The sequence below is a fragment of the Anas acuta genome, chromosome 3, assembly GCF_963932015.1.
Source record: "Anas acuta chromosome 3, bAnaAcu1.1, whole genome shotgun sequence".
NCBI classification, from domain to species: Eukaryota; Metazoa; Chordata; class Aves; order Anseriformes; family Anatidae; genus Anas; species Anas acuta.
This window is the reverse complement of record NC_088981.1, coordinates 113,276,187-113,301,893: the sequence shown is the minus strand read 5'-3', so window position 1 is coordinate 113,301,893 and position 25,707 is coordinate 113,276,187. Positions and strand designations below refer to the sequence as shown.

At 40.4% G+C, this 25,707-nt stretch overlaps 1 protein-coding gene across 2 annotated transcripts; it reads left to right on the top strand.

Moving 5' to 3' along the window:
- Positions 1-1,714: 1,714 nt before the first annotated feature.
- On the top strand, positions 1,715-24,977 carry ADGRF5 (adhesion G protein-coupled receptor F5). 2 transcript variants are annotated; one of them, XM_068678825.1, is made up of 21 exons: positions 1,715-1,853; positions 2,859-2,988; positions 4,832-4,883; positions 5,494-5,664; positions 6,924-7,091; positions 8,000-8,127; positions 8,631-8,689; positions 9,343-9,485; positions 9,986-10,198; positions 11,869-12,102; positions 12,834-12,995; positions 13,115-13,333; positions 13,636-13,854; positions 13,935-14,087; positions 15,650-15,837; positions 16,825-16,998; positions 17,837-19,201; positions 19,777-19,818; positions 19,920-19,979; positions 23,078-23,162; positions 24,300-24,977. In XM_068678825.1, exons 2-21 carry the CDS (start codon positions 2,884-2,886, stop codon positions 24,374-24,376), a joined length of 4,017 nt encoding a protein of 1,338 aa, XP_068534926.1. In that variant the 5' UTR covers positions 1,715-1,853; positions 2,859-2,883; the 3' UTR covers positions 24,377-24,977. The 2 variants fall into 2 exon arrangements, with proteins under 2 accessions (XP_068534926.1, XP_068534927.1); XM_068678826.1 differs by lacking the exon at positions 5,494-5,664.
- The last annotated feature ends 730 nt before the right edge of the window (positions 24,978-25,707 follow it).

Below are 25,707 nucleotides of genomic sequence, written 5' to 3'. Positions count from 1 at the left end.
GGTAACTGTTGTGCTGGGTGGATTTGTGAGAGAGGGTGTAATTATTTTGCAATGTTTATGAAAAAGAGGAACTTAGAGAAGTAAAAAGGAAGTCATGCAGATCACCTGTGTCCTGGTTACAGGAAGACTTGGCTGGTCACCTCTAGAAATCTTCTGCATTTTAGAGCTAGCTTTAGACAACATTTTTCAGCCTGAATGCTACAGAAAAGGAATTTGGTAGCAAACCCAGGCTGCTTTAGCTCACCAGGGCTTTTTGAATTGAAGGCTGTTGTTGCTGTCCAGGAGATAGTTTGTATGCCTAATGGTGAATCTGTCCACGTAGCTGCTGTTTTCCTAACTGTATTATATAGATAATAGAGAAATTCATCACTTAAAAATTTATACCAATTCCCTTTTTGAGCAAGAAATTAAATGAAGAAGGGGGACATCCACACTACATGAGAAAAGCATTACTATTTTCCCCATTTGCAATTAGAAATATCAAATTTGATAGTCTTCTGGCTTTCTATCCATTGGTTTGGGATTTTTGGACTTTTAATTGGTGATTGAACTTTGAATAGCAGTATGGTTCTTATTTACGTAAGTTTCCATCTATATAGTTTATTGTGCACACAATTAATAGGGTACTTAGTCTCAGCTACGTGGTTGCACAAAGGATGTATTTGAAAATAGAGGCTGACCCACAACATTTGAATATGAATGCAAGTTTGCAAACTGTGGAAAGATACATGCAAAACTGTAGCAGATGCTGTTTAACCTCCTCATAAACTTTGTTTTTAATTACCTTTTTTCCTTGCTATTGTCTGTTTTATTGACCAGTTATCACTGAAGTACAATTTCATTGCATGCATTAAGCTAATGTACCATATGCTGTGAGTATATGCTGCATATACAAAAGCATCGGAAATCTTGGTTTTGTTAGTGTTTCTTTTATAAAGTCATGTCATAATCTCAAGGACTTGTGTCACAGCTGATAACTTGGCAATGTTTCCCTCTTGATCCATCTTGGTCTTGAGGTCTGCTAGGGGCATGGAAGTCTTGATGCTGTCAGCAGTGGATGCTGTCTTCAAAACTGCAGAATAGCCTCTTTTGTAGAATTCTGGATGCACTGATGGAGGTGCTCAGGAGACCGAGGAGACACCTATTTTTCCCTACATTTTTTTTTTTTCCAGTTCTGACAGACATCCATCCATTGAATAAAAAAAGTATGTGACAATGTTTTTTATGGATTTGGCAAGGAGGAGATATTCTGGACCAGTGAGATGTCTCACTTTCTGGTTATTTCTATATACGAGCAGCCACTCTGGGTCAGCTCAAATGTCTAGCATGGTGTTCTGATGTTCCCTCAGATCTCATTCTTTAGTGGTAATAGTAAATTCAGAATCTGTCACAGAATACATAATATCAGGATCATTTCTTTCTACCTTATACTTACTAGTGCTGAATTTCACCTTCCCTTTATATGACGTAGTCACTCTGCAACGTGAGGTCCCCATGCAGATCTTCATGGGCAGACTTTGATTATGTTTGTCTCATCACTTAAAGCTGTCCACAGTGTTGTATTGTTAATTGCTGCCTTTTCCATTTCACTTGAGAACAGAGGGTAAGACACAGGCTTACACACACCTTCCTGTGGAGCTCTGGTGCTCTCTCTATTGGGAAAGCAAATCCTTTCTTCCTACTTTTGTCTCCTCTCTTTTAACCAGGTCTGTATCCAGGGGAAGTCTCACTAGAGATGAATCTCTCTAAGAACCATCTTCGGTGAGAAACTCTAGCAAATGCCTGCAGGAAACCCTGGTCAGTGACGTCAAGCATATTGCTGGGATCGTTGCTGTCTTCTCTCCATTCACAAGGTGAGGCTGCGCATCATGTCCATATTATAACCGTATGTTATAACGCAGTAGGGTTTTCTGATAAGGAAAATCACAGTGAAGCACCCTTCTATTTGGGATTACCAGCTCTGATATGTGCTGTGGCAGCAGCAGGCAGCCACTGCCAATGTTTATAATCAGCTCGGGAGGTGTTGATTTTTCTGCTTTCACCACCTTTTAAGTACTGAGACCCTAGCTGGTTTGTATGAACAGTTTTTTCAATACAAAAACAAAACAAAACAAACAAAACCAAAACACATAATTTTACAAAAGCTCGTGATATTAATCAAGGTAATGTTATTAATCAAGTTAACATTACCCACTAGCATGTCATTCAGTACTCTTAAGAGACTTTCCTCGATGCTTTCCTTTTTTGCAATGATTTTCAGCCTGCTTGGGTTCTGCCTATTCCCACAGCTCCCCACTGGCTGTTAATCCTAGAGCTAGAAAAGTGCTTTGTCAGGGAGAGTCAGAAGGGGTATATTCATAGCAAAACACAATTTTAAAAATATTCTTCAGCTCCCTTTCCCTATTCCCTCTAGTTACATAAAATGTAACTCATGTACAGCAACATTCCTGGCTATTCCCTCATGTTCTGGCTGCGAGTTTGCCAGGTACCACTGAGAGGAATATTTGAAGAGCCAAAATCAGGTTGTCTTAGGGCAGATGTATTTCTAGCACCTCACTTGTCCCTGTGAGAAATTTGGTTAAGACTCTGCTTTTTCCAAGCCATTTCTTTCTCTCTATGTTTTGAGTAAGTATAGGTGACATCAAACAAACAAACAAACAGATATATGAGAGCAATAGTCTAGTGAAAGTGGCAGCAAAATGATTACAGATCTTATTCTGTGCTCTGTCTTAGATGGAGTAAGCAGGCAGTGTGCTGAAAATGCCCCAAAATACAATTTTTTGTAGAGCATGCTGGTACTTACTCCTGTGTGAGTCGGCTGAAAATCTCCTGATTCTTTTGCTTTGTTTTCCTCCCAGGCTGTACAGCAAAGTTGACAACAAAATGCCATCCCTGCTTACTGCAGCTCTCCACTGCCTGTTTCTACTGGTCACAGCATATTGCCATACAACACAGACCTCAAACTTTTACCCAATCACCCAATATGTAGTGAGTATCCTACCCCAGACCCATCGGTTTTCATTTGGTTTCTTCCTGTAGCTGCCATCGTTCTCCTTCACAGCCACAAAACCTTAAAGGAAGTCGTTATAAGGTCAGGTGGGGAAAATGAACCCAGAGAACATCTCCAGTGCATAAAATGGATGGAAAATCCAGGAACTGAGCTCTTCTTTCTTTCAGTCTTAAAGCTGCCCCAGGATGAGCTGAACAACACTTCTGGTCTCTCTCTTGCACAAGGGATTTAGATTTCTGCTCCCTGGGCTAATCCTAGGTATCAGCAATGTGAGCGCTGCTCCTGGATAGGGTTGTAGGTAGCCTGGAAGCATCACGTTGACACAACTAGTTCAGGCACAGAGGTCCTTACAGGTAGGTGTCATGACTTGTGTTTAGATGTTGCACTTCTCAGACTCACTTTGGTTTCCCAGGTTTTCCATAAACTTCCTCACATACCTCTTTTGCCCCATCAATTACCTGAAATATGGAAATCTGTTTTGTGCTTTGTCCTGTGTACACGTGTGGTAACAGTTTCTGCACAGAGTCCCTAATATAGCAGGCAAAAGAGGAACAGAAAACAAAGGGATTGACCACATGGGAGTTAATATAGTCTGTTAAAGAAAACTAGTCTAAAAGTCAACCAGCTCTTGATCAACGATAATTGTTGTTACACCAGAAAATGCTTTGTCTTCTACATTCTAAATCCTATCAAGCCAAAACAGATTCTAACTTTAGTGTTTGGCCTCTGACATCATAGGACCTTAGCTCAGATGGACTGATCAGAATTCAAACTGTTTTTTTGAGCAAGTTGAGAAAAGGCAAAGAGAGGTGAAGAGAAAGGTGGGAGCTGTTTATATTGTTACTATTTCCCTGCCTTGGTAAAACAAGACAAAGCTTGTTGCAGAAACCTTGTCTGCCCTACGGCAGATTAATAGTGACCAAGTATCTTGTTTGCTTTTTTTCTTCTAAATGTTTCCATCTCAGAGCACTTGGGCATTTTTATGAGAAGAGCAACACCTTTTTTTTTTTTTTCTTTGGCATCATTGATCCGTGCTATACCCTGCAAATGAGTCATTATTTACCGGTGTGAAACATGTGAAGTATCTAACAACAGGGTGCCTAGCAGCCCTGCAGTTGTTTGGGAGAGTAATTAAAAAAGAAAGCCACTGAGCCCAAACATGGAGGAAGACACGGATCACAGTGAGCTTTCTGTAAAGTCTGAGTGTGGTGAAAGGCAGTGCCCCTAGCATCATGAAATTGCCAGCACACCTTGGGATCTTCGCTGTCAGCAAAGCCGCGATATGAAGCCCTGCTCTAATCACACACCAGATGGTTCCTTGATGTGAAAGGATGACTCAAGAGTTGCCAAGCTATTCACCTTTTCTGTAAATAAAGATTTTATTAGGGCTTAAGAAACTGGGGAAGCTGCAAATCTCCTGTGTACATCTTGGCTTGTTCTTTAGCTTTTCTTGATAACAGCAGTGCCAAGTATTTTCAAGTCATGATTAAAAAAATAAGAAGGTCTGCATCTCACTTGGCCGCACCCTGCGTGAACCCAGTCATACTGAAATTGTGTCACCACCTCCCTGTTCAACCGTGTGCTACCCATGGCTGTTTGACCTGACACCTGAGCTGGATCAGGGACATTTCTAAATGCTAAAGCTTCACTTCAGCGCTATATATATATAATATATTAATAATATATAATATTATATAATAATATAATAATAATAATAATATATATTATATTATAATAATATATAATGTATTATTATATATAATATATATAATATATTATATATAATATATTATTATATTATTATTTTTTTTTTTTTCCTAGGGGGTAGAAGAAGAAAGCACCCACTCAGAGCCGCAAAGGCAGAAGCCAAATGGTATGTGCATATTGGTGTGGTAATGTAGCATGTTTCTGGTAAGCCAAGGGTGAAATCACCATGCAAGGGTGAAATCACAGCACTTTTCAAGGTGCTGAACTGCAGTCAGTAAGGGGAGGTAGTAAAGACACAAACCAAAGTGGAAAATTCTGTCTGGTCATAACTTGAAATACATGAGCCCAGGTTCTATGCAAGATGAAATTCATGGCATAGAAAAAACAAACAAACAAACAAACAAACAAAATAAATACATAAATATGCCTCTTAGCAGGACAGGTCACAAGACAGTCCTTTGTGGCTTCAGTTCATCAGTGACAACCTATCTGCCTGCTGACTCAAGGGAGAGGAGGGATGAGACAGCTTTTCTCTGTATACCATTATACCATTTATATTGGCTTCCTATTGCTGTGAGACCAAAGAAATCTGACTTTTGTCAGACAAGTAGGAGATAAAACTCATGCAGGATATCTGCCGAGTAGGAAGTTTCCCCAAACAGAATGCCATGCTATGCTGCTATTGCAACAAAGAGCCCAAATGCCAAACTAGAAGCCACTGATTTATGATTTGCCCTCACACACAGCTTTGCAGTGTCATGCTATTTCTCTTTCAGTGCTGCTTTTCTACCTTCTGCCTCCGGAGCATACCATTGAGATTGAAATAACTCTTAGGAATCCAGATTTGTTCTCGCTAGTCACACAGTACTACAAATGCCAGAATCTTCAAAATTCAACAAATATTTCAGGTGTAGAAATGAACATTTCAAGCATCAATGTTACAGCAGGTGGGTTGGTTGTTTATTTTTCTATTCTGGCTGACATGCTTGTTTGCCAGTATGTGGTCTCTCCCAGTTTTAATATCCATCACACTTAGAAATCAGCAAAATTGACTCTGCTGCCTACTGAAACACCCAGCGAGCCCAAAACTCTAGCACACAACATCATGTTTTGTTATCTGCACCCCACCACTCCTCTTTACATAATGTTGTCATTAGGAGTAGCCCTGAATGCTTTTCTTTTCCTAAGGAAAGGACAGAGCCAAAGGAAGCCTGAGCCAAAGAATTTTGCTCCAGTTTGTATAACAAGCAGTCTGATTTACTTTCAAGTTTCAGGAAGCTGCAACAAAGGTTATCAGACTGTTTACTTCCCTCTGACTTGCATTCGGAGTGTAAATCACTGTAAGAGGCTCCTCTGACCCTGACAGAGGCAGGCTGTGTGAGCCTCAGTCTTTTACAGATATAACTCACTAAACGTACTCTTACAGGGCAAAATATCAGACAGATTTTATTACCCGAGTTGTGGCTGTAAAACATCATGTCCAAGTGACTAACACAGCAGAGAATATACGAACACACCAAGCATTTACAACAGCAGAGGAGGAGGTTTTTTATCTTTTCACTGGCACAAGAAGCAGTGAAAGGAAGCATTCTCAAAGCAACAGAGAAACTGATCTTTCAAAGGCCTTGAGGGTCGCATGCAATGTGTGAAAATCGCTTTGTTAATAACTTGCTTTGCTTTGGCAATAATGTCGCCCTCTCTTATGCAGCATCTGTCAGGGCACAGTCAGAATGACACAGCATCTCACTAGCCACCAGGCCTATGAACAGCCATTACATAGATTTGAAGGATGCTTTAAATTATTTAAATTAGGTTTAAATGTCTATAAATTTGCTTTAAGTCCAGGTAATATAGAAATATCCAGTCTTAAGACTACCGTAGGACCTTGGACAATATGTCAGCTCAATTTTTTGGATCAGGTCTCACACTTCTATTCAATTACTTAAAAATAATTTATCAGACTCATTGTTGTACCAGTCTGGTTCCCATTTCTGGTTATTCAGCTTAGATTGTTATAGTAAGATTTGCAAGGCCTCAGATCATCATCCTTACATCATTCAACTGAACTCTCAAGAAAGGCAACATTTATTTGAGACCACTAGCATAAAGATACAGAAGGGTAAATATATATCGTGCAATGCCTTATGCCATTACATGTCAATACATTTACCACTCTTATGGTATTTCTCTGTCTGTCTGATACTAGTTTGTCCACCCAGTGATGAGAACGTGAGCTGTTGTTATTGTGAAGCTGGAGTGTACAATGAATCAAAAGCCTGCTCTCAACTCAGCCTACCATCCAATCAGTCCTGTGGCTATATCAAGGATATGCCCTTCTATAGGTTTCACTGTGATCCTGAGCCTTATATTGGAGGTAAGGAGAAATAGTGCTGAACCTCAGCATTGTACAACCCATGTGGTGCTTAGAAGCTGGTATAGTGTTAACGGTTTGATAAATCAGCACCTCATCTGGCTAATGCACGGCTTATGCATGTGAAAAGTCTGTAGAGATGCTCTGGATCTCACTTTGTGATGTGGGTCCATCCTGATGGATGGAATATTTGCAGATGCTTAGTGCCATGCTGGAGCTCCAGCTCCTGCAATCCTTCACATGCTTCTTGGGGAACTTCAGTTTCCACTGAGCAAAGACAGCTTCATCTCCTCAGATTTTCAATAGAGGAACTCACAAATGTGACCAACATGTTTCATATATCCTCCTTCACTGCATGGTATGGGCATGTCCTTAAGCAGATCCAGCTTAGAAAGTTGCAGTAGTTTTATAAGCATTTTTATTTTCACTTCTTCATGTTCCTGGGTCTTCACTCTGAATATCACCTTTCCACAGTCATCAAGGATTTTTTCCATTAATTTCAGTGAAGCAAAGGAGGAGACTCGTCAAAGTGTAATCTTTGCTATGTATAAGTTGAGTATCTAGTCAAAATCATTCATCTAAACTCCCTCTATAACTGGAGCAATGTAGTGATTCAATCACTGTAGGAAAACTATCACCTGAATATATCACCTCCTGTTGATAGTCTACAGACTAATTGAATCTACAGCTTTACATTAACTGGAGAGGGGCTCTAGATATTCAGCAGATTCCGAACATCTAAATGAGATATAGAAAGTTAAGATAATCTTAAATTTCCTATCATACAGACAAATCTTGGCAAGTAGTAAGATTTAAGCTTAGTGTTCAGTTAAAAGACAAAGCTAAGAAAATACTTTGTAATTGTTGCTTTTGATTATTTTCTATATTTATTCTCATGCTTTTCCTTACAGACCCACATCATACGGGAGAGCCTGTTGATATTCATATGTCAGTCACACTTGACCAAGCGTTTTCTGATGATCTCAGGAATTCTTCTTCAGTATTATACAAAAAATACAAAGATGACTTTGAAAATGCGGTAATGACTTTAGTTTTATATCCATGAGGGTACAAAGTCCTCTAAGAAATACAGTATTTACCCTAAGCCCCAGCATCTTAATTGTTGCTATCACTGCCTCAGTGCAGAGCTGTGAAGTAAGCTGGACTGGTAGCTACAACGGGGGCCAAAGCTCACCTCCACTGAAAAGCAATGACAAAATTCCCTCTCGTTTAATATGCAGGAAGACAGAGAAGTATTTATAAACCATTTGCATCAAAAGTGTGAAAAAAATAAATAAATCACATTGTCAGTCCCTGCTTAAATCCACACAAGTGCATACAAAATGAAACCATCAACAAAAATTTATCCCAGTGACAGTAATAAGAGCACCAGGCCCATTCTGTCAGATATGCTGTACGCTATTCCTCATACCAATGTTGAAAGGAGAGCTCCTTATTTTAAGCATGACTGATATGATAAGCATGACTATTTAAAACTGATATACTGAAGGCTCATGCCATATAATATGTTTTTCTTTACAGTTTCTTCAGAGCTACACATGCTTATCAGGCTTTCTATCAGTAACAATAATTGGTTTCAGGTAAGTAAGCAATTTAATTTTTTCCTGGAATATAAAAAAGCTTTCTGTCTGATCTCCATGAGGAGATACAGGTCAGCAAAAGCTACATTCACTTCGATTAGAACCCATGTGCAGTATGCACATATTAAATGGTACTGTAATAGCTGCACAGGAAAAAAACAACCTTTAGCATGAAAATAGGACTGTGGGTAAAATTCAGTATCGTGCAAAAGTCCAAGAAACATAGTAATTCTCAAGCTGGGTCAAATCCTTTTTGAATTCCACCCAAAAGGGGGAAAATGTTCAAATAAACCTATTGGCATCTCCCAAACCATCAGGAAAATGAATTAGTAAGTTGATTCTGGATTGGATCTGAATAAAAGAGATACTACTTAAGTATCTCTTAATACTACTACCACACAAATTTAAATGCCTTTTAGATTTTCCAATTGAAATTAGAACAGCAGACCAAGGAGATGTCACATAAATGTGTTTTTGCTTTGGGAAGAGATGTCAAACAACCTTCCTGTATGCCAGAGCAAATCACGAGTCATGACAGGAGTCTTCATGGGTTTCACACCTTCTAAGCCATACAAGATGGGTCCCACAACATGGAAATATACTAGTATGCAAGCTGATAATTTATGATGCCGTTCTCATTCTGCTTTGTTCAGGCCTGGAGGTATTTCTGTGGACTACAACGTAAAAGGAAGAGCAGTAACCTTCAGTGAGATACACTATTCCAACTCACGTGTACCAAAATTCCTAAATCAATCTTACCATCTAATACCCAGCTCCTTCACAACAGAAATAACTAGTAAGTTTAAAGCTCTCTCAGTATTTCCTTTCAACCTTTTTTTTTTTTTTTAGCTTTGCTAGTCTGAACCGTGTAGCCACCTTATATTGTTGATTTTTCAGTACCAGACCTTCAAAAACTATATATTTCTCTGTCTGTTTCTTTTCCTCCTGTGCCACCAAAGCTTAGGACTTCCATGAGATGGCCTTGCACACAGTACAGGGACTACTCAGAGGGCTACTTTAACCTGGTTGCTTCTCCTCCCAGTTTTTCTACACAGAAAGAAGAAGTGGTGATAACACTTCTGGCTGTCTGCATAAAACCTTCTGGGGTATTTGGCTGACAAAGACATTAGAAGAATATGTTGTGGGAAAATGTCATATCTTGTATGAGAGATGATGCCCTGCAACTGACACTGAGCGTGTAATGGTTGCAAAGCACCTAGGATTCCCACAAGATGAAAGACACCATATAGATGCTGACATGACAATAATGCAGAACATTGCTCTCTGTCTTCCCAGATGAGAGAAACATCACTGTGAGTCCTGAGGAGATTTTTGAAGGGGACACAGTAACACTGATGTGCGAGATAAATGCAAAGTCTGGGGACGTGATCTGGTATCACTCCAATCAGAACATCTCAAACAGCTCCCAGCATCTGCTGAAGACAGAATTTACAACTGGAGAATTAAAATCAAATCTTACAATTACCAATGTTACAACGAAGGATTCTGGTATGATTTTCTATCATTAAGACAGCAAATGCAAATCTCTAGTGTGGCTAATTCTACAAAACTCAGAAGAATGCAGTGAATGCATTTCCCTAGAGTGAAACTGAAAAATATACTGTCCCTCATAATTTTCCTATTTTGGGTTTTGGTTTGGTTTTCCGTAACTACCTACCTACTGACTGGCAGTGCCAGTAAGGTGTAAAAAGGCTGAGGTGACTGTATAGGCATGGATATTCCCAGTGTCAGGCTTCACTGTCATATCACAGGAGTGGTTATACAGATGTGAAGCCTTCTCCTCCTTTGTATGTGGTAACTGAGGTTGTGGCTGAATTTTTTTCCTTGAAGGTCCTTGTCCTCTTTGCAAACATAAGCTAACATAAGAGCTTGGAGTTACAGTTTTTCTTGTGTTCATGTTTAGAGTTTTTTGAAAAAAAAAAAAAAAAAGGTTAAGTCAGCGGCATTTTACTGGGGAGAGTTACTGGGGAAATTTTCATGTATTATCAGAGATTTGACTCAAGCTCCCACTGAGTTCATCTTTTTGGGTCATAAATTCTACTTTCAACTTCAGAAAGGGTAGCCTTTGGCCACGTCTTTGGGTATACATATGAGAGATAGGAGCTGTGGGCTCCAAATGGCCTTGGACTAAGGATGTCCTGAACCTTGGCATCTTCATTCCTTTAAAAGTGGCCTACTCAGTAGCCTATCCCAATGGAAGGGGTACCTATGTACCTAAAACACAGAGGAAATTTGGGGCTGTGACTGCCCATTTCAAAAGGAAACCTGGTTGCATCCAAGGGGCAAGTGCCTAAGAAAGAGGTGATTCTCCCACTATATTTAGCATTGGTGCGGCCTCACCTTGACTACTGCATGCAGTTCTGGGCTCCACAATATAAAAAGTATGTTAAGGTCCTTGAATGCATCCAGAGGAGGACAGTGAAGCTGGTAAAAGGGCTGGAAGGCATGTCCTGTGATGAAAGGCTGAGGACACGTGGTGTGTCCAGTGTGGAGCAGAGGAGGCTGAGAGGCGACCTCAGTGCTCTCTGCAGCCTCCTGAAGAGGGTGGTGCTGGCCTCTGCTCCCTGGCTGGGCATTAGGAAAAATTTCTTTACTGTGAGGGAGGTCAGGCAGTTGGACTCGATGGTCTTTGTAGGCCCCTGCCACAAGAACTATTCCATTCTAGCCTAGTCTGGTCCAAAATGGCCAATAAAAAGCTCTATTTGGCAATACCTTCTGAGAAGCATAGGTGCCCACACTCAGGTTACCAGATGCTGTAGAGTCCACCTTGGACACCAAAATCTCGCCGATTCTGTGTAGGAACATTCTGCAGTCAATCTGTATTCTTACCATGATGTATTGCTGATAGCTGGACTCCAGGCAATACTCAGATCACCATGCACCAACTCAGTCCATGAGCCTTGTCCTCTTCTCAAGTGCCATCAGTACTAAAGCTGCATACTCTGAATACATTTGGCACTAGGAGACTGCAGAGAACCTCTTACAGAGAGACTGTAGATGACCTCAGGGCACATTTTGATCAGCAAAGAAAAGAGCCACTGCAGAGCTGAGACATGTGAAAACTAGATGCAAAGTAGCTTTCAGTTCGTAACTCCAAAAGTAGCGGAAACAACTGCAAAATGTGTTCTCAATGCTAAAATATTGTTGATGATTTGCAGGTTCCTATACGTGCGTTTTCTCAAATATAAGTGACTATTACAGGCTGACGTACAAAAGCATACAAGACATAACAGTATCTTCACTAAGCATCACTTCATACTCAAACGACATGAAAATTAGCTGCAACAGTCCTGACTTTCAAGCAACAAGTAACTTGCTGTTCTGTTGTTTAAACATATACTCCACATCAATTAAGAGTGGCTGGAAGTTAAATGGAATAAACACTACTACAGGTAAGATTAACAAAAGATTGTCTTTCACCGGCTAGGTTTGTTTGTTCTTCAGAGAACTCCCCCTGCTGGCAGCAGATACCCCAAAGGCCAAGTCCAACATGAATACAGGGTATGCTCCAAAGTGGGGGCCAGGTAACAAACTGTGGGATTCTGGGTGTCTCCATGCAGTGCGCAGACATTGATGCTCAAAACTGTGACATCCTAGTTGGAAACAGCTGCCTAGACCAACATCACACTGACTTTTTCCAAAAAGCTTACTTTTGCATTCTCCATCAGCTGTGCTTTCAAAGACAGTGGTGAAATCCTCACCTGCTGTAAGGAACCGTTTTGCCTTTGATTCCCCATGGTTAGGCTTTCCCAGAGTAACCTTCTTCCTGATTTACTTACCATCTTTACTAAGTATCGCAGATAATGAGGCCAGGCTGAACCAGAATAGCCTTAATTTTGGCTTATCCTGAGGTTTACAAGCAATGTTGTGGCTCTTGGTTAGATAACTCTTGGTGTAAGTGCCCAGCACAGTGCTGAGAGCATGGCTTCAGGCCTTTGGAGACCACAGTGAGTGTTGCCAGAGTAAAGGATTTGAGTGGACTTTAGCACTGATGAGTTAAAAGTTCCACACTGTGAAAGGTTACATACAAACCTACAAGGTTTTCCTTAGCTAGTGTGACTGCTTGTGATTTTGAGAGCCTTGGACATCCACAGCCCTTCAAAGAACATTTATTTGTCTCTAGGAGCCTCCAATGACACAAAAAACTGCACTGAATATGAGTTCAACATCACTGAATCACTATGCCTACCTGAGTTGGCTACAGTGATGACATATACGTGCGAGTTCCAGACTGAACATGGTGCCAGGGCAAGTCAAAACATCACAGTGACATACTCACGAACAGGTAAGAGTCAGGTAGCACGTAAGAGACCATCAGTGGCCTGTGTGGCACATGCCATTTGCAAACAAATGATTGTAACAAGAGACCCTCAGTAATACAACATTTATCTTGTGTTGTTTCAGACTATGTAAGAATATCTCCAAGTGTAAACATATCAGTTTCTGAGGGAAAGGAATTCAACCTAACGTGCAAAGGTGATGTGAAAAATTATGACAGCATTATTTGGGAAATCCAGTCTGGAGATAAAATACAAACAGTAGAATGTGCTTCGTGCATCACAACCAACAAATCCATAGCCACATCTGTGCTCTCAGTGAATGTTTCCACTCAGGACTGGAATGGTGAGTGAACATGGTCTGTACCAGCTACAAAGGCAATGAAATCTCTGCACCAGACCATTTACAGCATCTCTAGCCCAGCAAATCACTGAGATGCTTGACCATGGGTAATTAACTGTATATATGTGTGTGTGTGTGTATTTATATATGTATAAATGTAAAAGAGTTAAAATTAAAGCTGCTGGAGGACAGCAAGACATAATGCTGCAAACACTGTGAGTGTTCATTAACAGGGCTCAGGATCATGTAATAGCTGAGGAGCACTTCTGTTGACCCAAAAATGTTTTTTGTGTTACTGCTTTCAGGCACCTACATCTGTACTTTCTCCAATAAGTCTTCGAACACTTCTGCCAATGTGACTGTCAATGTTATTCCCTTACCTCTGACAACGAACATCTGGCTAGACCCCATTAAAACATCTATACAATGCAAAAAGTCACAACACTTCAACTGCTGCATAAGTGCTAACACCATGGAAGATTATAATGTTACATTTGTGGTTCAAGGAAAAGAATTTCAACCTGGTAAGAATAAGATAAGCTTGCAGAATCACTAGCTGATTGGCCTAAAATCTGTGTTAACTTATTTTAAACTTTCCATGCAGAAAGAAAGAACTACGGAAATTTCTTGTGCTACTCATACAATTATAACGAAACAGAATGTGGAAAACAGCAAAATTTCGAGGTGTATTACAGGTTTGTTAACAGAATGAAACAGGAGGTCAAGAGTCAAAACATACAACTGAAGCTGACACCTGGTAAGAAAAAAGTCATTGTTTAAAGCTGCTAAAAGGAAAGCCCGGTATCCTTGTTAAACCAGATGCCATGAGTTTTATCACTGGTGACTCCTAACAGGAACAGATTTTGTTAGCCAAGAATTTTTTTTCTCCTTTTTGACAGGAAATTTTGGAATGCAGAAGAAAATAAAAATTTTGCTGGTATTTTAGACACACAAAAAAAAAATCTGAATTGTTTTGTCTTCACTGTATTTGACAGTGGTCCCAGCATGTTCAGCCATCTTCTGTCCTTAACTCCCTCTGATGTAGCCTGCACCACCAAGCTTCATCTCCTGTGCTGCAGTGCAGTCATGCAGCTCCCAGCTGGCACCAGCAATTTAGCAAGGGTAAAAGATCGCAGTGCCTCAGGAAGAAGTCATTTAACTTAGGAGGTCAGCTTGGGGGATAGCAAGAATGACAAGAATGACAGCCTCCTTGAGGTATTACAGAGACCAGGGCACACCAAGCTTCCAAGTCAGCTCTGCGGGAAGTACTACATGATTAGAATTCAACATGGTTAAATCCAGTTTTGATGTTTTGGTCTGTCCAGAGTTTGGCTATTTCGGCTCCTTAATCATTAATTGGTAAGAAAGAAATGTTAGAAACCCCCTACTACAGAAATTCCATTTCTTCCACCGTAGTGGTGCCTAGCGTGGATCAGCCTATCTGGCCAGATTTCACTCTTAGGCAATAAACATGTAGATGCTCTATTTGCTTTCATTGGCAGCTACTGTGCCCAGTCAAAGCCAATTAGCAGACACATTCATCAAAAATGTGCTAAGGCCACACTATCAAAGTTTTAATGAATTCATTGTTAGTGCTACAGCAGAACTGAGTCCCTTAGCAGAATAAACTCACCCTCAGGCTAGAGATGGTCACAGATGTACAGAGAATTTAGAAAGTGGTCAATATAGTCCCAAGTCCAACGCTATTATGGACAAATCCTAAAACTTTAGGCATTGGTCTGGTGATTGGATTCAGTACTCAAAAACAAGGGGCTTTATCTAATTTTATTTTTCATTTCATGAATCCAAAACCCTGGTTTGAGAATTTAAAATCTGGTGTTCTTTTCATCAGGTTTTGCCTCCTGTTTTTATTTGAGTTGTAAAAGCTTTTGAGTTTGAAGCATCTTGTCATTAGTCCCAGACAGAATCAGCAAGCACCTATAAATGAGGAACCGGTGTACAAGGTCCCTATAAAAGTTTCCTAACTCTCAGAAAGATTCTGCTTAGGCCTTGGAAGAATATTTGAAGATATAAATTAATTTTCTGTACTACTCTTATTACGAGGACAGTAAAGTCTTGGAAGTTGTTGGGGGGAAAAACAAACAAACAAACAAACTAACTAACTAAAAAAAAAAAACAAACAAAAAAACAAAAAAACAACTTTCCAAGACATAATACCCAATGAAAGGTCATAATTAATGAAGAGAGCAAGCTGAAATCCTAACTAATATAAACAATTTGGAACTTCAGTAGGTCACAGGTCTGATGAGAGGTAAATTATTCATCTCCATGCTTCTCAATGTCTTTTTCTTGATACAGTAAGCAACATTTCCTGCACAGAAAATTTTTATGGAGCGGAAGAGGACAGATTAATAAAGCCATGCCGTTTGTTAAGTAATACTTTTATCCGAGGCAATGAAATTTACAAGTGCTACAATAAATCATGGATACTGGAAAGGAATAACTGCGTGTCTGAACAAATAAACAGCCTGCTGATTAGAGCAGAGGTAATGTGAATGAGTTTTTATGAGGCTGGGGAGAGGGGCTAGCTCTAGAGAACGGATATTTTTTGTTATTACTTAACATCATCTAAAATGCCGGAAGTTGTCAAAATACAAGTATTTAATTAAAACTATCTTTTCGAAGGTATAAAGAATGATTGTCTAATCCTACACAGGCCAGGCCCCCTTCTCTGGCCCAGCAGGCATGTGGCACTGCATGGCCAACAGCCACACACATGAACACAATCCTCAGACACAGGTGGTCTTATCCACAGCGTCCTGCCCTGTCCTTGGATGTTTCCTGACCCATGTTCAGGCACGGCCATGGTGGACACTGGTGGGCACAAGCCCCAAAATTGCCACAGAGCACACTAAGGCTGTATGGGCAATTGTGGGCTGCTACCCCATCCCCAGCCCAGTCCCAGTTTACTACATCACAGTATCGCAGTATCGCAGAACAGTTTGGGTTGGAAGGGACCTTAAAGATCATCTAATTCCAGCCCCCAGACATGGGCAGGGACACTTCCCACTAGGCCACAGCCTCTCAGCCACCACACTTCTCAGATAGGTGCTGGGTCCTGGTTTTCAAGCTAGGTGTCCTATCATAGTGCTCTTTGCTTCTACAGACCATCCAGAGTCACCCTTCTCTCAGTGAGGTTAGATAAGAACTTTTATCTTTCTTTTTAATAAATTAAAGCAGAGGTACAGTGACTCAATAATAACATATTTTCTTAACCTGCTGGATTATTCCCTCATGGAGCTTGGGTCCAGGCCAACTATTTTCTCCCAGAAATTTCTAGGAGCAGTCTGTGAGTTAGTACAGACAAGAGATCATGCTCACTAGGCATTTAGGATACCCTAGCAGAGTTTAACACTATGACCAGAATGACTCTGGTTCTGTTTATCTTATTAGTACAGGTGTAGCCATTATGAAGGAGGATCAAGCTCCAGGCAAATTGCATACATGTGATGCACTGTTATCTTCTGTTCCAGTCTTTGGTCAACAGTCCTGTGGCAAAAACAGAGCTACCCATCTTTCTTTGGCAACTCCAGAATGTGACAGAACTCCAGCAAAATGTCAATTCTCCTGCAGACCTAGCTGCAATTGTTAACATCCTGTATAATATCTCTGATATCCCAGCAGATGCAAGCAAGCCCATTATCGAGGTAAGGTTTTATTTTAAGGCTTACCAATACTTAACAAGCCCTTCAGTCTCTTTTGTCAAAGAAGGTGATATTCTCCCTGAAGAACTTTCATAGTTAGTTTCAGGAACAGGAGGGAAATGGAGGAGGTGAAATGACCTCAAAGATGAAATGGCAGCAAAGATACAGATGAGTTTATGAAGAGTCACAGTGATGAAGACTAGGAGCTCATGGATGAAAGAGAGTACTTTGTGTTTAGCAACTAGAAATGTTCGAGGGATGCTTAAATGTCTCTACTATTCAAAGTTAGAGGAAAGTCCAAGGAATGATGGAGCAGAAGCAGGAACAGAAAAAAATAAAGGGTTGAAATAAGGATGGGGAGAGTAAATTACAGGTGCCATGATGAAGCAAGGAATATCAGTTGGATGTTACAGCAAATGAATGGCAAAACATTGTAGGACTGCTTGGAAGCCTTGGTTGTCAGGTATAGAGGAACAGCACTGCTCTTCTGAGAGCAGAAATGTACAAAGGGACTTGATGTTTTCTAACTGCAGAACAATAAGTGAGACAGAGAGACGAATCAAAAATAGGACAAAGGTTGAGGCCAGGCAAAAAGGCTGGAAAAGAAAATACATTGATACGTAAAGAAAAGCCAAGACAAGTAAAATCTACTTTGGAAGTCTTGACTTGAAAGCAGGATATGCAGAGGAGTAATAACTGTACATGTAGGTTTCATATGGACTGAGCAAAAGAAGAAAAGGTTTGGCCTTTTCAAAAGGCAATTCTAGAATGATGCAGAAATCATCTGAACTAACAATTTGTATGGGATTTCAGTTACAACATTTTCCTTCTGTTTTTACAGGCCTTCTTCTCTACAGTGGACAATACAGTTAATGATTCCAAAATGGAATTTTGGACAGAGTTGAATAATGAGAATGCATCCAGCAGTTCTCTTTTACTGCATTCAGTAGAAAGATTTTCTGAGAATCTCCAGCCAGTTAATAATACCTTTCCTAATGTCAGCACCAAAACTCTTGAGCTACAAGGTATGGTTGTCACAGAAAACAGGAGCACAGACTATAATAAGGACTTCAACAAAGTAGGAAACCTCAGTGCTAATGTGCTAATTGAGAAATCTGTGACTCTACCCCCAAACTCAACCATTGTCAGTGTGGCCTGCTCAGCAATTGGACAGATTTTGCCTAGGAATGATAACGAATATGTGAATAGCTTAGTGGTAATAACAACTCTGAGCAGCGAGAGACCCCAGAACTTCTATATTAATATGACCTTTCAAAAAGCAAACATGTCTCTAAAGTCACCCCAGTGTGTCTTTTGGAACTTCGGCTTCAATGGAAACAGAGGAAAGTGGGATAATTATAGTTGCATATCAACAGATAAAGAAGGTAACGTTACTTGCTCCTGCGATCACTTGACACCATTCTCTATTTTGATGTCACTTGAAAACCCATCTTCCAATGCTGCTTCAGCGTATATTACCTACAGTGGCCTGGCCATTTCAATCGTGAGTTTAGTGGTCTGCATTATAATTGAATCCTTAGTTTGGAAAAATGTAACAAACAACACAACCTCCTACATGCGTCACATCTGCATACTCAACATATCTACGTCACTCCTAGTTGCTGACATTTGGTTCATTGTCACTGCTGTCATCAGTGAGCAAAAGTTACAGAAAAATAGAGAGATTTGTATTGCGGCCACCTTCTTCATCCATCTATTCTACCTGTGTGGCTTATTCTGGATGCTCAGCCTTGGCCTCATTCTTTTCTACAGATTGGTCTTCATCTTCCATAACACAAGTAAGACCATCCAGAAAGTATTGGCATTCTGTCTGGGATATGGGTGCCCCTTTGTCTTTGCAGTTATTACCATTGCTGTCACACTGCCACAGAAGAATTACATCAGAAAGGATGTCTGCTGGCTCAACTGGAAAGACAGCAAAGCTCTCTTAGCCTTCATCATACCTGCCCTGGCTATTGTGGTCATGAATTTGTTTATAACTGGAGTTGTTATAATAAAAATACTAAGACCAAACATTGGGGACAAGACCAACAAGCAGGAGAGAAAGACGTTGTTTCAAATCGGCAAAAGTCTGGCCATCTTGACACCACTGTTAGGCCTCACCTGGGGATTTGGTGTTGCCACCATCATGGACAACACAAACAAAGCTTTCCACATCCTCTTCGCTCTGCTCAATACTTTGCAGGTGAGTTACACATATGCATGGTTTTGTTTCGTCAATGACCATTTAACATGTAGTGACATTCTTGCAGTGCTGTGTTATGAGAAATAAAAACAGTTTGTGAAAGCTCAGGTTTGCATTATATGTCCTTAATCCCAAAGGGCTCTTTGGGAAACCCATTGCAGGAATTCAGAAGAATCTCTTATTCTAAGTTGCCTTAAGATGTGCCTTATGAATAAATCTTGCATAGACATAACTTCTAATTTTGGCAGTAGCTTTGGGGAAAACTTCTATCCTGAAGATTAGGAAAATAGCCCTCTTATTTTCAAGTGGGCAAGCTTCAGCATGTCTGTTGTCATTTACAGTGCAACTGGGAGCATCACATCATGCTCTTGCAGGTTCAAGTGACGAGGGAGTATAAACTGCCTGTAAGTCAACAGAACCAGCTGAGTAGTGCTAATATGAAAGAGAGGAACTGACTAAAATCCATGACTGAGAATTTTTAGTCAGAGTTCAGAGTTTAAATAGTCAATATGAACAATGTCTGTGATACTGCAATTGAAAGGTTGGTGTTAAACATATAATTTTCTGTCTCCCAGGGATTATTCATTTTGGTGTTTGGGACTCTCTGGGACAAGAAGGTAAGAATTCAAACTATTTTTTATATTGTGTGATAGATATTGTTGTAATTTGAACACAATTGCTGTATTTAGTAATGGATTTTTCTTTCTTGAACAAATAGATAACAGAAGCCCTACTGAAGAGGAATTCTCTGTCCAGATGGAGTTCACAGCAAACAAAGGTTAGATGTTTGACCTAAGAGCATATTTCAACATTACTGTTGAATAGGCTAACATTCTCCAAGTGTCTTTTAAGTCTAATGCACTTTATATTCTGAATTTACTAGAATTGGTCAGAGAGAGAGAAGAAATTAACAACACAAATATGAATATAACCCTTTTTTTTCAAAGTTCATTATTTCACCTGTAATAATTGATCAAAAATCAGAAGGAGCTTGGTGCAAATTTGATCTAGAGCAGCATATAAAAACATACTGAATTCCATAATAAATAAACCACAAAATGTACTAAAACTTTAAGTTATAAAACAGGAAGATTCAGTGGCATCACTATTTATTCACAACCTAAGATAAACACAAAAGGAACTTCTTGAGGCAAGCGCCCTTCAGCTGTAAGTAGGAATGGATGTAGATGTTGCCACCTGAACTTTTAAGAGAGGTGATAGGTAAACCCACACTTTATGCTGAGAACAGAAAATGAGAGGAAGAAACAATCTTTTGTCAAATTCATGTCAAAGTGCAATAAACAATCAGATTTCAATGAGCTAAAGATTGCACAGAAATGAACAGGATTCTGTATCCAAGTGGCCTGGACACTCTCCTAGAAGAGGAGAGACTTGGGTCCCAAACCCGGCAAATTTCTGCATTGAATCCAAAATATTAACTGACTAAAAAGAGAAATAGTTTTACAAATAGGGGCTGGATCCTTAAGGAAGTTCCTGTAAGGCTGCTCTCGTCTCTGCAGATACTTTCTCTGGCCCCACTGTCTCTCATATTCCTCCCTGCATAGAAGCAGAGCTCAAATGGAGGGACTGGAAATGCCTCTGCTCAGGATAGGCATTTATATTAAAGGGGGAGACCAGTTTCACCCCTACCTTTAAAAATAAATGCTTGCACACAAATGGAAAATGGCTGCTGAGTAAGCAGCCTTCAGATTATTACCCTCTCCTGCTCAGTCATGTGGATATCAATGAAGTCACATCAAGAAGTCTGAGGTCTATCAAAAGATGGGAAGATAGCTAAAGGATACAGGATCACAAATTGTGTTTTCCTCAATCCTTCCAGTAATGGGGAGAGATGTAGAAAGTGATAGGTGAGTCCAGGTCTTCAGTGGCTCCAAGACTGGTGCCTCTGACAGAGTTTTGAGTTTTATAACCATGGAGGAGTCTTCAAGACAAGAGGTCTGCTGCAGCCTGATGGGATCCAACTATCTTGATGGGGAAAACATTTCTTGTCTCACAACCTGGCAAAACAGATTGAAAGAGCCATAAACTAGGATCAGTGGGGAAGGGGATAGGATTAGAAACACTCAGATTAAGCCAAGGGATGGTATATTGCCATCTGAGGGTGGCAAGGCAAATGGGAGCAGATACATCTGAAATGCTTTTATATCAACACACACAGTATGAGGAACAAACAGGAAGAACTGGGAGCTTTGGTCCTTTCCCAGAGTTATAATATCATCAGTATTAGTGAGACTTGGTGGAATGAGTCCTACGACTGGAGTGCTGGGATGGAGGGCTATCAGCTCTTCAAGAGGGTTCAGCAAGGCAGGCGAGGTGCTGCTGCATTGCATGTAAGGGAGAAATTAGATTGTACAGTTCTTGCTTTTAGTGATGATGGAGTGAAGAACCTATGGGTGAGGATTAAGGGGCAAATCAGATGTCTTTGTGGGTGTCTACTATTGACCGCCCACCTAGGACAACAGCACGGATGACTTATTCTGTAGGCAGCTAGGGGAAATCGTGGAATCGGTTGCTCTCCTTATGGGTGAACGTACATAAATTGAGAATATCATATTGCCATGACATCTGGCACATCAAGGCGTCTTGTCATGTCAAGATAAGACATGAAAGATGCAGTTTCTGCCCAATATTTTTTCATATAGGATCCCCAGAATAATCCACTTTTTTTTTTTTTAAACTAGTACTCCAAGTTTTCCAGTATTTTCTGCAGGATTATCTCAGGGAATTCATACCTAGCAACATCTCCTAATGCATTTTTAAAGTGTTATTCCTTGTCTCTGCCTTGAAAATGACATCTGCTGGATGTAGTGCTATTCCAATTGTGGGAAAACAATTCCTTTTTCCCAGGAAGCTGATAGGAAAGAAGGAATAACTTGTACAACTACCATTAGGGATGGCAATTTCTTCATTCCCTAATGGACATATCCAACAGAATAAAGTAGAAAGAACAAGTTGTTAAGCCTTAAGTTGTTAAACCTCAGTTCATGAATTCATTTGAAACAAAATCTCTCAGGGCAGACACTTCCAACTCAAGCTGACACTGTAGAAGCTGCCCCAGGCAGTGGGAGCTGACCTATTCCCTTGGCAGTTCTGCTGAAAAGGAATAAATAAAGCATGATCAAAGCCTTTGATCAAATGTTTTAGATGTGATTAATTTACCTTCTTTCTCTACCATTTTATTATGTAGGTGACAATGCACAAAATTGCCTAATTTCCCCCACCATAAACTGTCAGACTGAACAGAGAAAGATGTTTTCTTTTTGTTGTTGTTGTTTGTTTGTTTGTTTTTCTTTTGTTTTGTTTTAACAAACCTCTTCCAGGAACCCCATTAAATTCTCCAACTATGCAAGATCTGAAAAAGAAATGTCTTTCAGCAGCAAAATCTCCCTTCCTTCCTTCCCAACTGGACTGTACAGAGTTGTATTCCAACGCCCTCTAGTGTGCAGAGTTAAATTTGCCTTTGATTATCTCAGCAGCTTTCAATGGCCATCCCCAAGTACATGTATATAAATTTTAGCTTTACTGGCTACCTTAAGGTATATGCTCCCTAGGGTAAGGGACCGGAACGCTGTACCATTTGACATGGACAGACTCTGGAGCTTAAGCCATGTTCCCTGGCCAAATGTTAAAGACAGCCTGTTATTTTTTGTGTTGTTTATTTTTTTAAAGTTCCTATAAATCTCCTTCACCACCATCATAAACATGAAAATGGGTGAACTCAATGCCAAACAGACATCTAACCTGCCCCCTGCCTGTACTACTGAACAGCTTTTAATTGTGGCCTTTTTCTTCCCTCATTACAGCTACAAAGAGTGTTCTAGGCTTTTAACAAAAAAATCAATTTCTTTCTCACAGTCAACCTCCCTGATCTTTGTGTCACCGATGTTCTCTATGGGCTACCCACTTTCAAGAACCTTCAACAACTTATGTGGCAAAACAGGTATGTGACAATAGCTCTCTCCTGCTGAACTACTAGCAAGGTTTTGTCTGAGTTCCTATTCCCAGGGTCTGTCTGTCCCAATATCTATCAGTCCGTCCATCCATCCATAGATGGTATTTCATCTTCTAGTGCAAAGGAACTTTAATTACACAAGTCATTGGCATCACTAGCATAATTGTTCATGATTGTAGCATAATGCTAGCAGCGTAACTGTCTAACACGAAAATACGAATTAGATGTTTCGCCAAGTCTAAAAGCCGCTAACTGGGCTGTATTTTGAGCTTAATGATGTCACGATGCAGTGCTCCTCAGTTAAGTATTCACACAATCCTCACCACCCTGGAGCTTGGAATTTTATCAATTCAAATGTTCCCTGGAAGTCATTCTGTGGATGTCACCATTTCAGTTATGATTTTATTTTGCAAGAAGCATTGCTGAAAATACACATAATTTTGTTCCTGAATGGGTGACCTTTGCATCCAGTCATTGCTCAGAGGAGATGGTGGCATTTGGTCAAAGTGGGTTTTAAAGGAAGTTAATGTAAGCAAGCAGCTGTTTTTTAAGGGTCTGGTAATAGTCAGGTACAGGAACAAGAAGTTAATCTCCAGCTCTGTTACAGTGCAGTCAATTTACATCCTCACACTAACCAGATACAGAAGCCTCCCACCACAAAAACGGCATATGTCTACAGCTGCCTGCCACCACCTACATCTCCAGTATTATTAGCACTGTGCCATGACCTCTCTTCCATGCTCTCCTTCAGGGCTCTCTGCAGCTGGGGCACCTGGGTCTTACTTTAAAGCCTTTTGGACAAAAAGGGAGGAGGGATGGAGCTGGGATTCATTTTGGGAACATATGTCCTAGATGTACCCCGATGCTCAAGGAGGACTACTAAGTCCCTCCACGTGTGTGAGCAGTAGCAATTTTACTGCTGTGTGGCACGATGCTCAGTTCAGGCTGACATACCGTGGATGTGTCACCAAGAACACTGACTTCTGTGGTCACCAGCATTGCCGTCATCCAGAAACAGAAGCCAGCATCAGGTCATCAGGAAAGGTCTAACTGTCCTTACTCTGCAGTGCCGAAGTATCTCACACTGTCTGTCCTTCTGTCTAATTGCTGAACTTTGTTTTGCAGGAAAATACACAGTATCTTCTTCAGAGCCATCCAGCTCTTCTGAAAACACTTCCAAGTCATATTCTTTGCTTAACTGAGGCATTGCAAGCGCTAAACTATTTAACTGTGAAAGGAACTCTGCCCTTTCCAAGACACACACAAAGAGCGTCTGTGAGTCGTCAAGCAGTGGACTGCTTCCCATTGACTATACTGTGCCTTGGTGCATTCTTCTGGAATAATCCTTTCTGGTTAACATGTAAGGCAGGGAAGCTTTGTGAGGTGGAATTTTAGAGGGACTGCCAATAACAGAAGAAATGACAAGACGTTTGAAGCTTGGAAGGATCAGAAGGCCCTCAAGTGCTGGTAAAGACATTGAAGAATCCTTGGCCTTAAAGAGGGTGCTTAGCACTGTGCAGTACTGAGCCATGAATCGCAGTGCTACTCACAGCTGTTGTCCAGCGGTTTTTGTATTTCGTCTACCAAATCTCTGAATGATTCCAAAACCCTGTGAATTTAAACAAGTACCCCATAGCTTCTCACCTACCCTCCTATTAGAGTCTGGAAAGCTATCGGGTATGATGCTCTCTCATTTCTATTGAAGACTTCCTGGAGCCAAAGACTCACAACTGAGAAGGCCTATTTCAGATTCTCACTTCTGACTCATAAAAAAAAAAAAAAAAAAAAAAAAAAAAAAAAGAAGACTGTGATGGTTCCTGTGTGATTTTCTTTCAGATGGGATGTACTCGAAGCTCTATGTGGCACTTTTTAAAGGAAAGAAAGCTTTATAACTGTAATTATAATTGTCCTTCCCTAGATGTAATGTGGCAAGAAAGAGAGGGTTGCTGCCCTCTGCCACAGAGGGTGATGCAATTATTAAGTGTTTTGTATGCAAGGAGTCTCTTTTATGAAGTCTGTATTTTTGGGTCTCCTTCCAGAGGAGAATCACACTCAGAGGGCTCAAAGAGTCAATTCTGCAATGAATATAAACCAGCATGTGCCAGGTAAAATGAAAGGTTTTATATAAATTATTGCTTTAACACTACGTTTGTGGAATCAGTTATTTCCAAGCCTGTATGCCTTTAAAGGCAGGACTCTTATTTCAAGCAGAGGACTGTGAAATAGCCTGCAAATTATTTGTAGCACACACAAATGTTACAAAACTTACTGTAAAATATGACAGTCATGAAGATATAAATTTGAGGCCAATATCAAGTACAACAGTCAAGTGGTACAGCCCCATATGCCCCATTTGGCTCCTAGGGAACCAGGCCTATGTTTACTGGTGGTGAACTCATTCCCAGGCCATTGGTATTGACCAGGGTGGGAAACTTGTTGCTTACTGTTACAAATGTGTGAGGGATTGGTATGGGTAGGTGGTGAGGAATGAAGACAACAAACAAGCATCAATCAAGTGTATTATTTATACCAA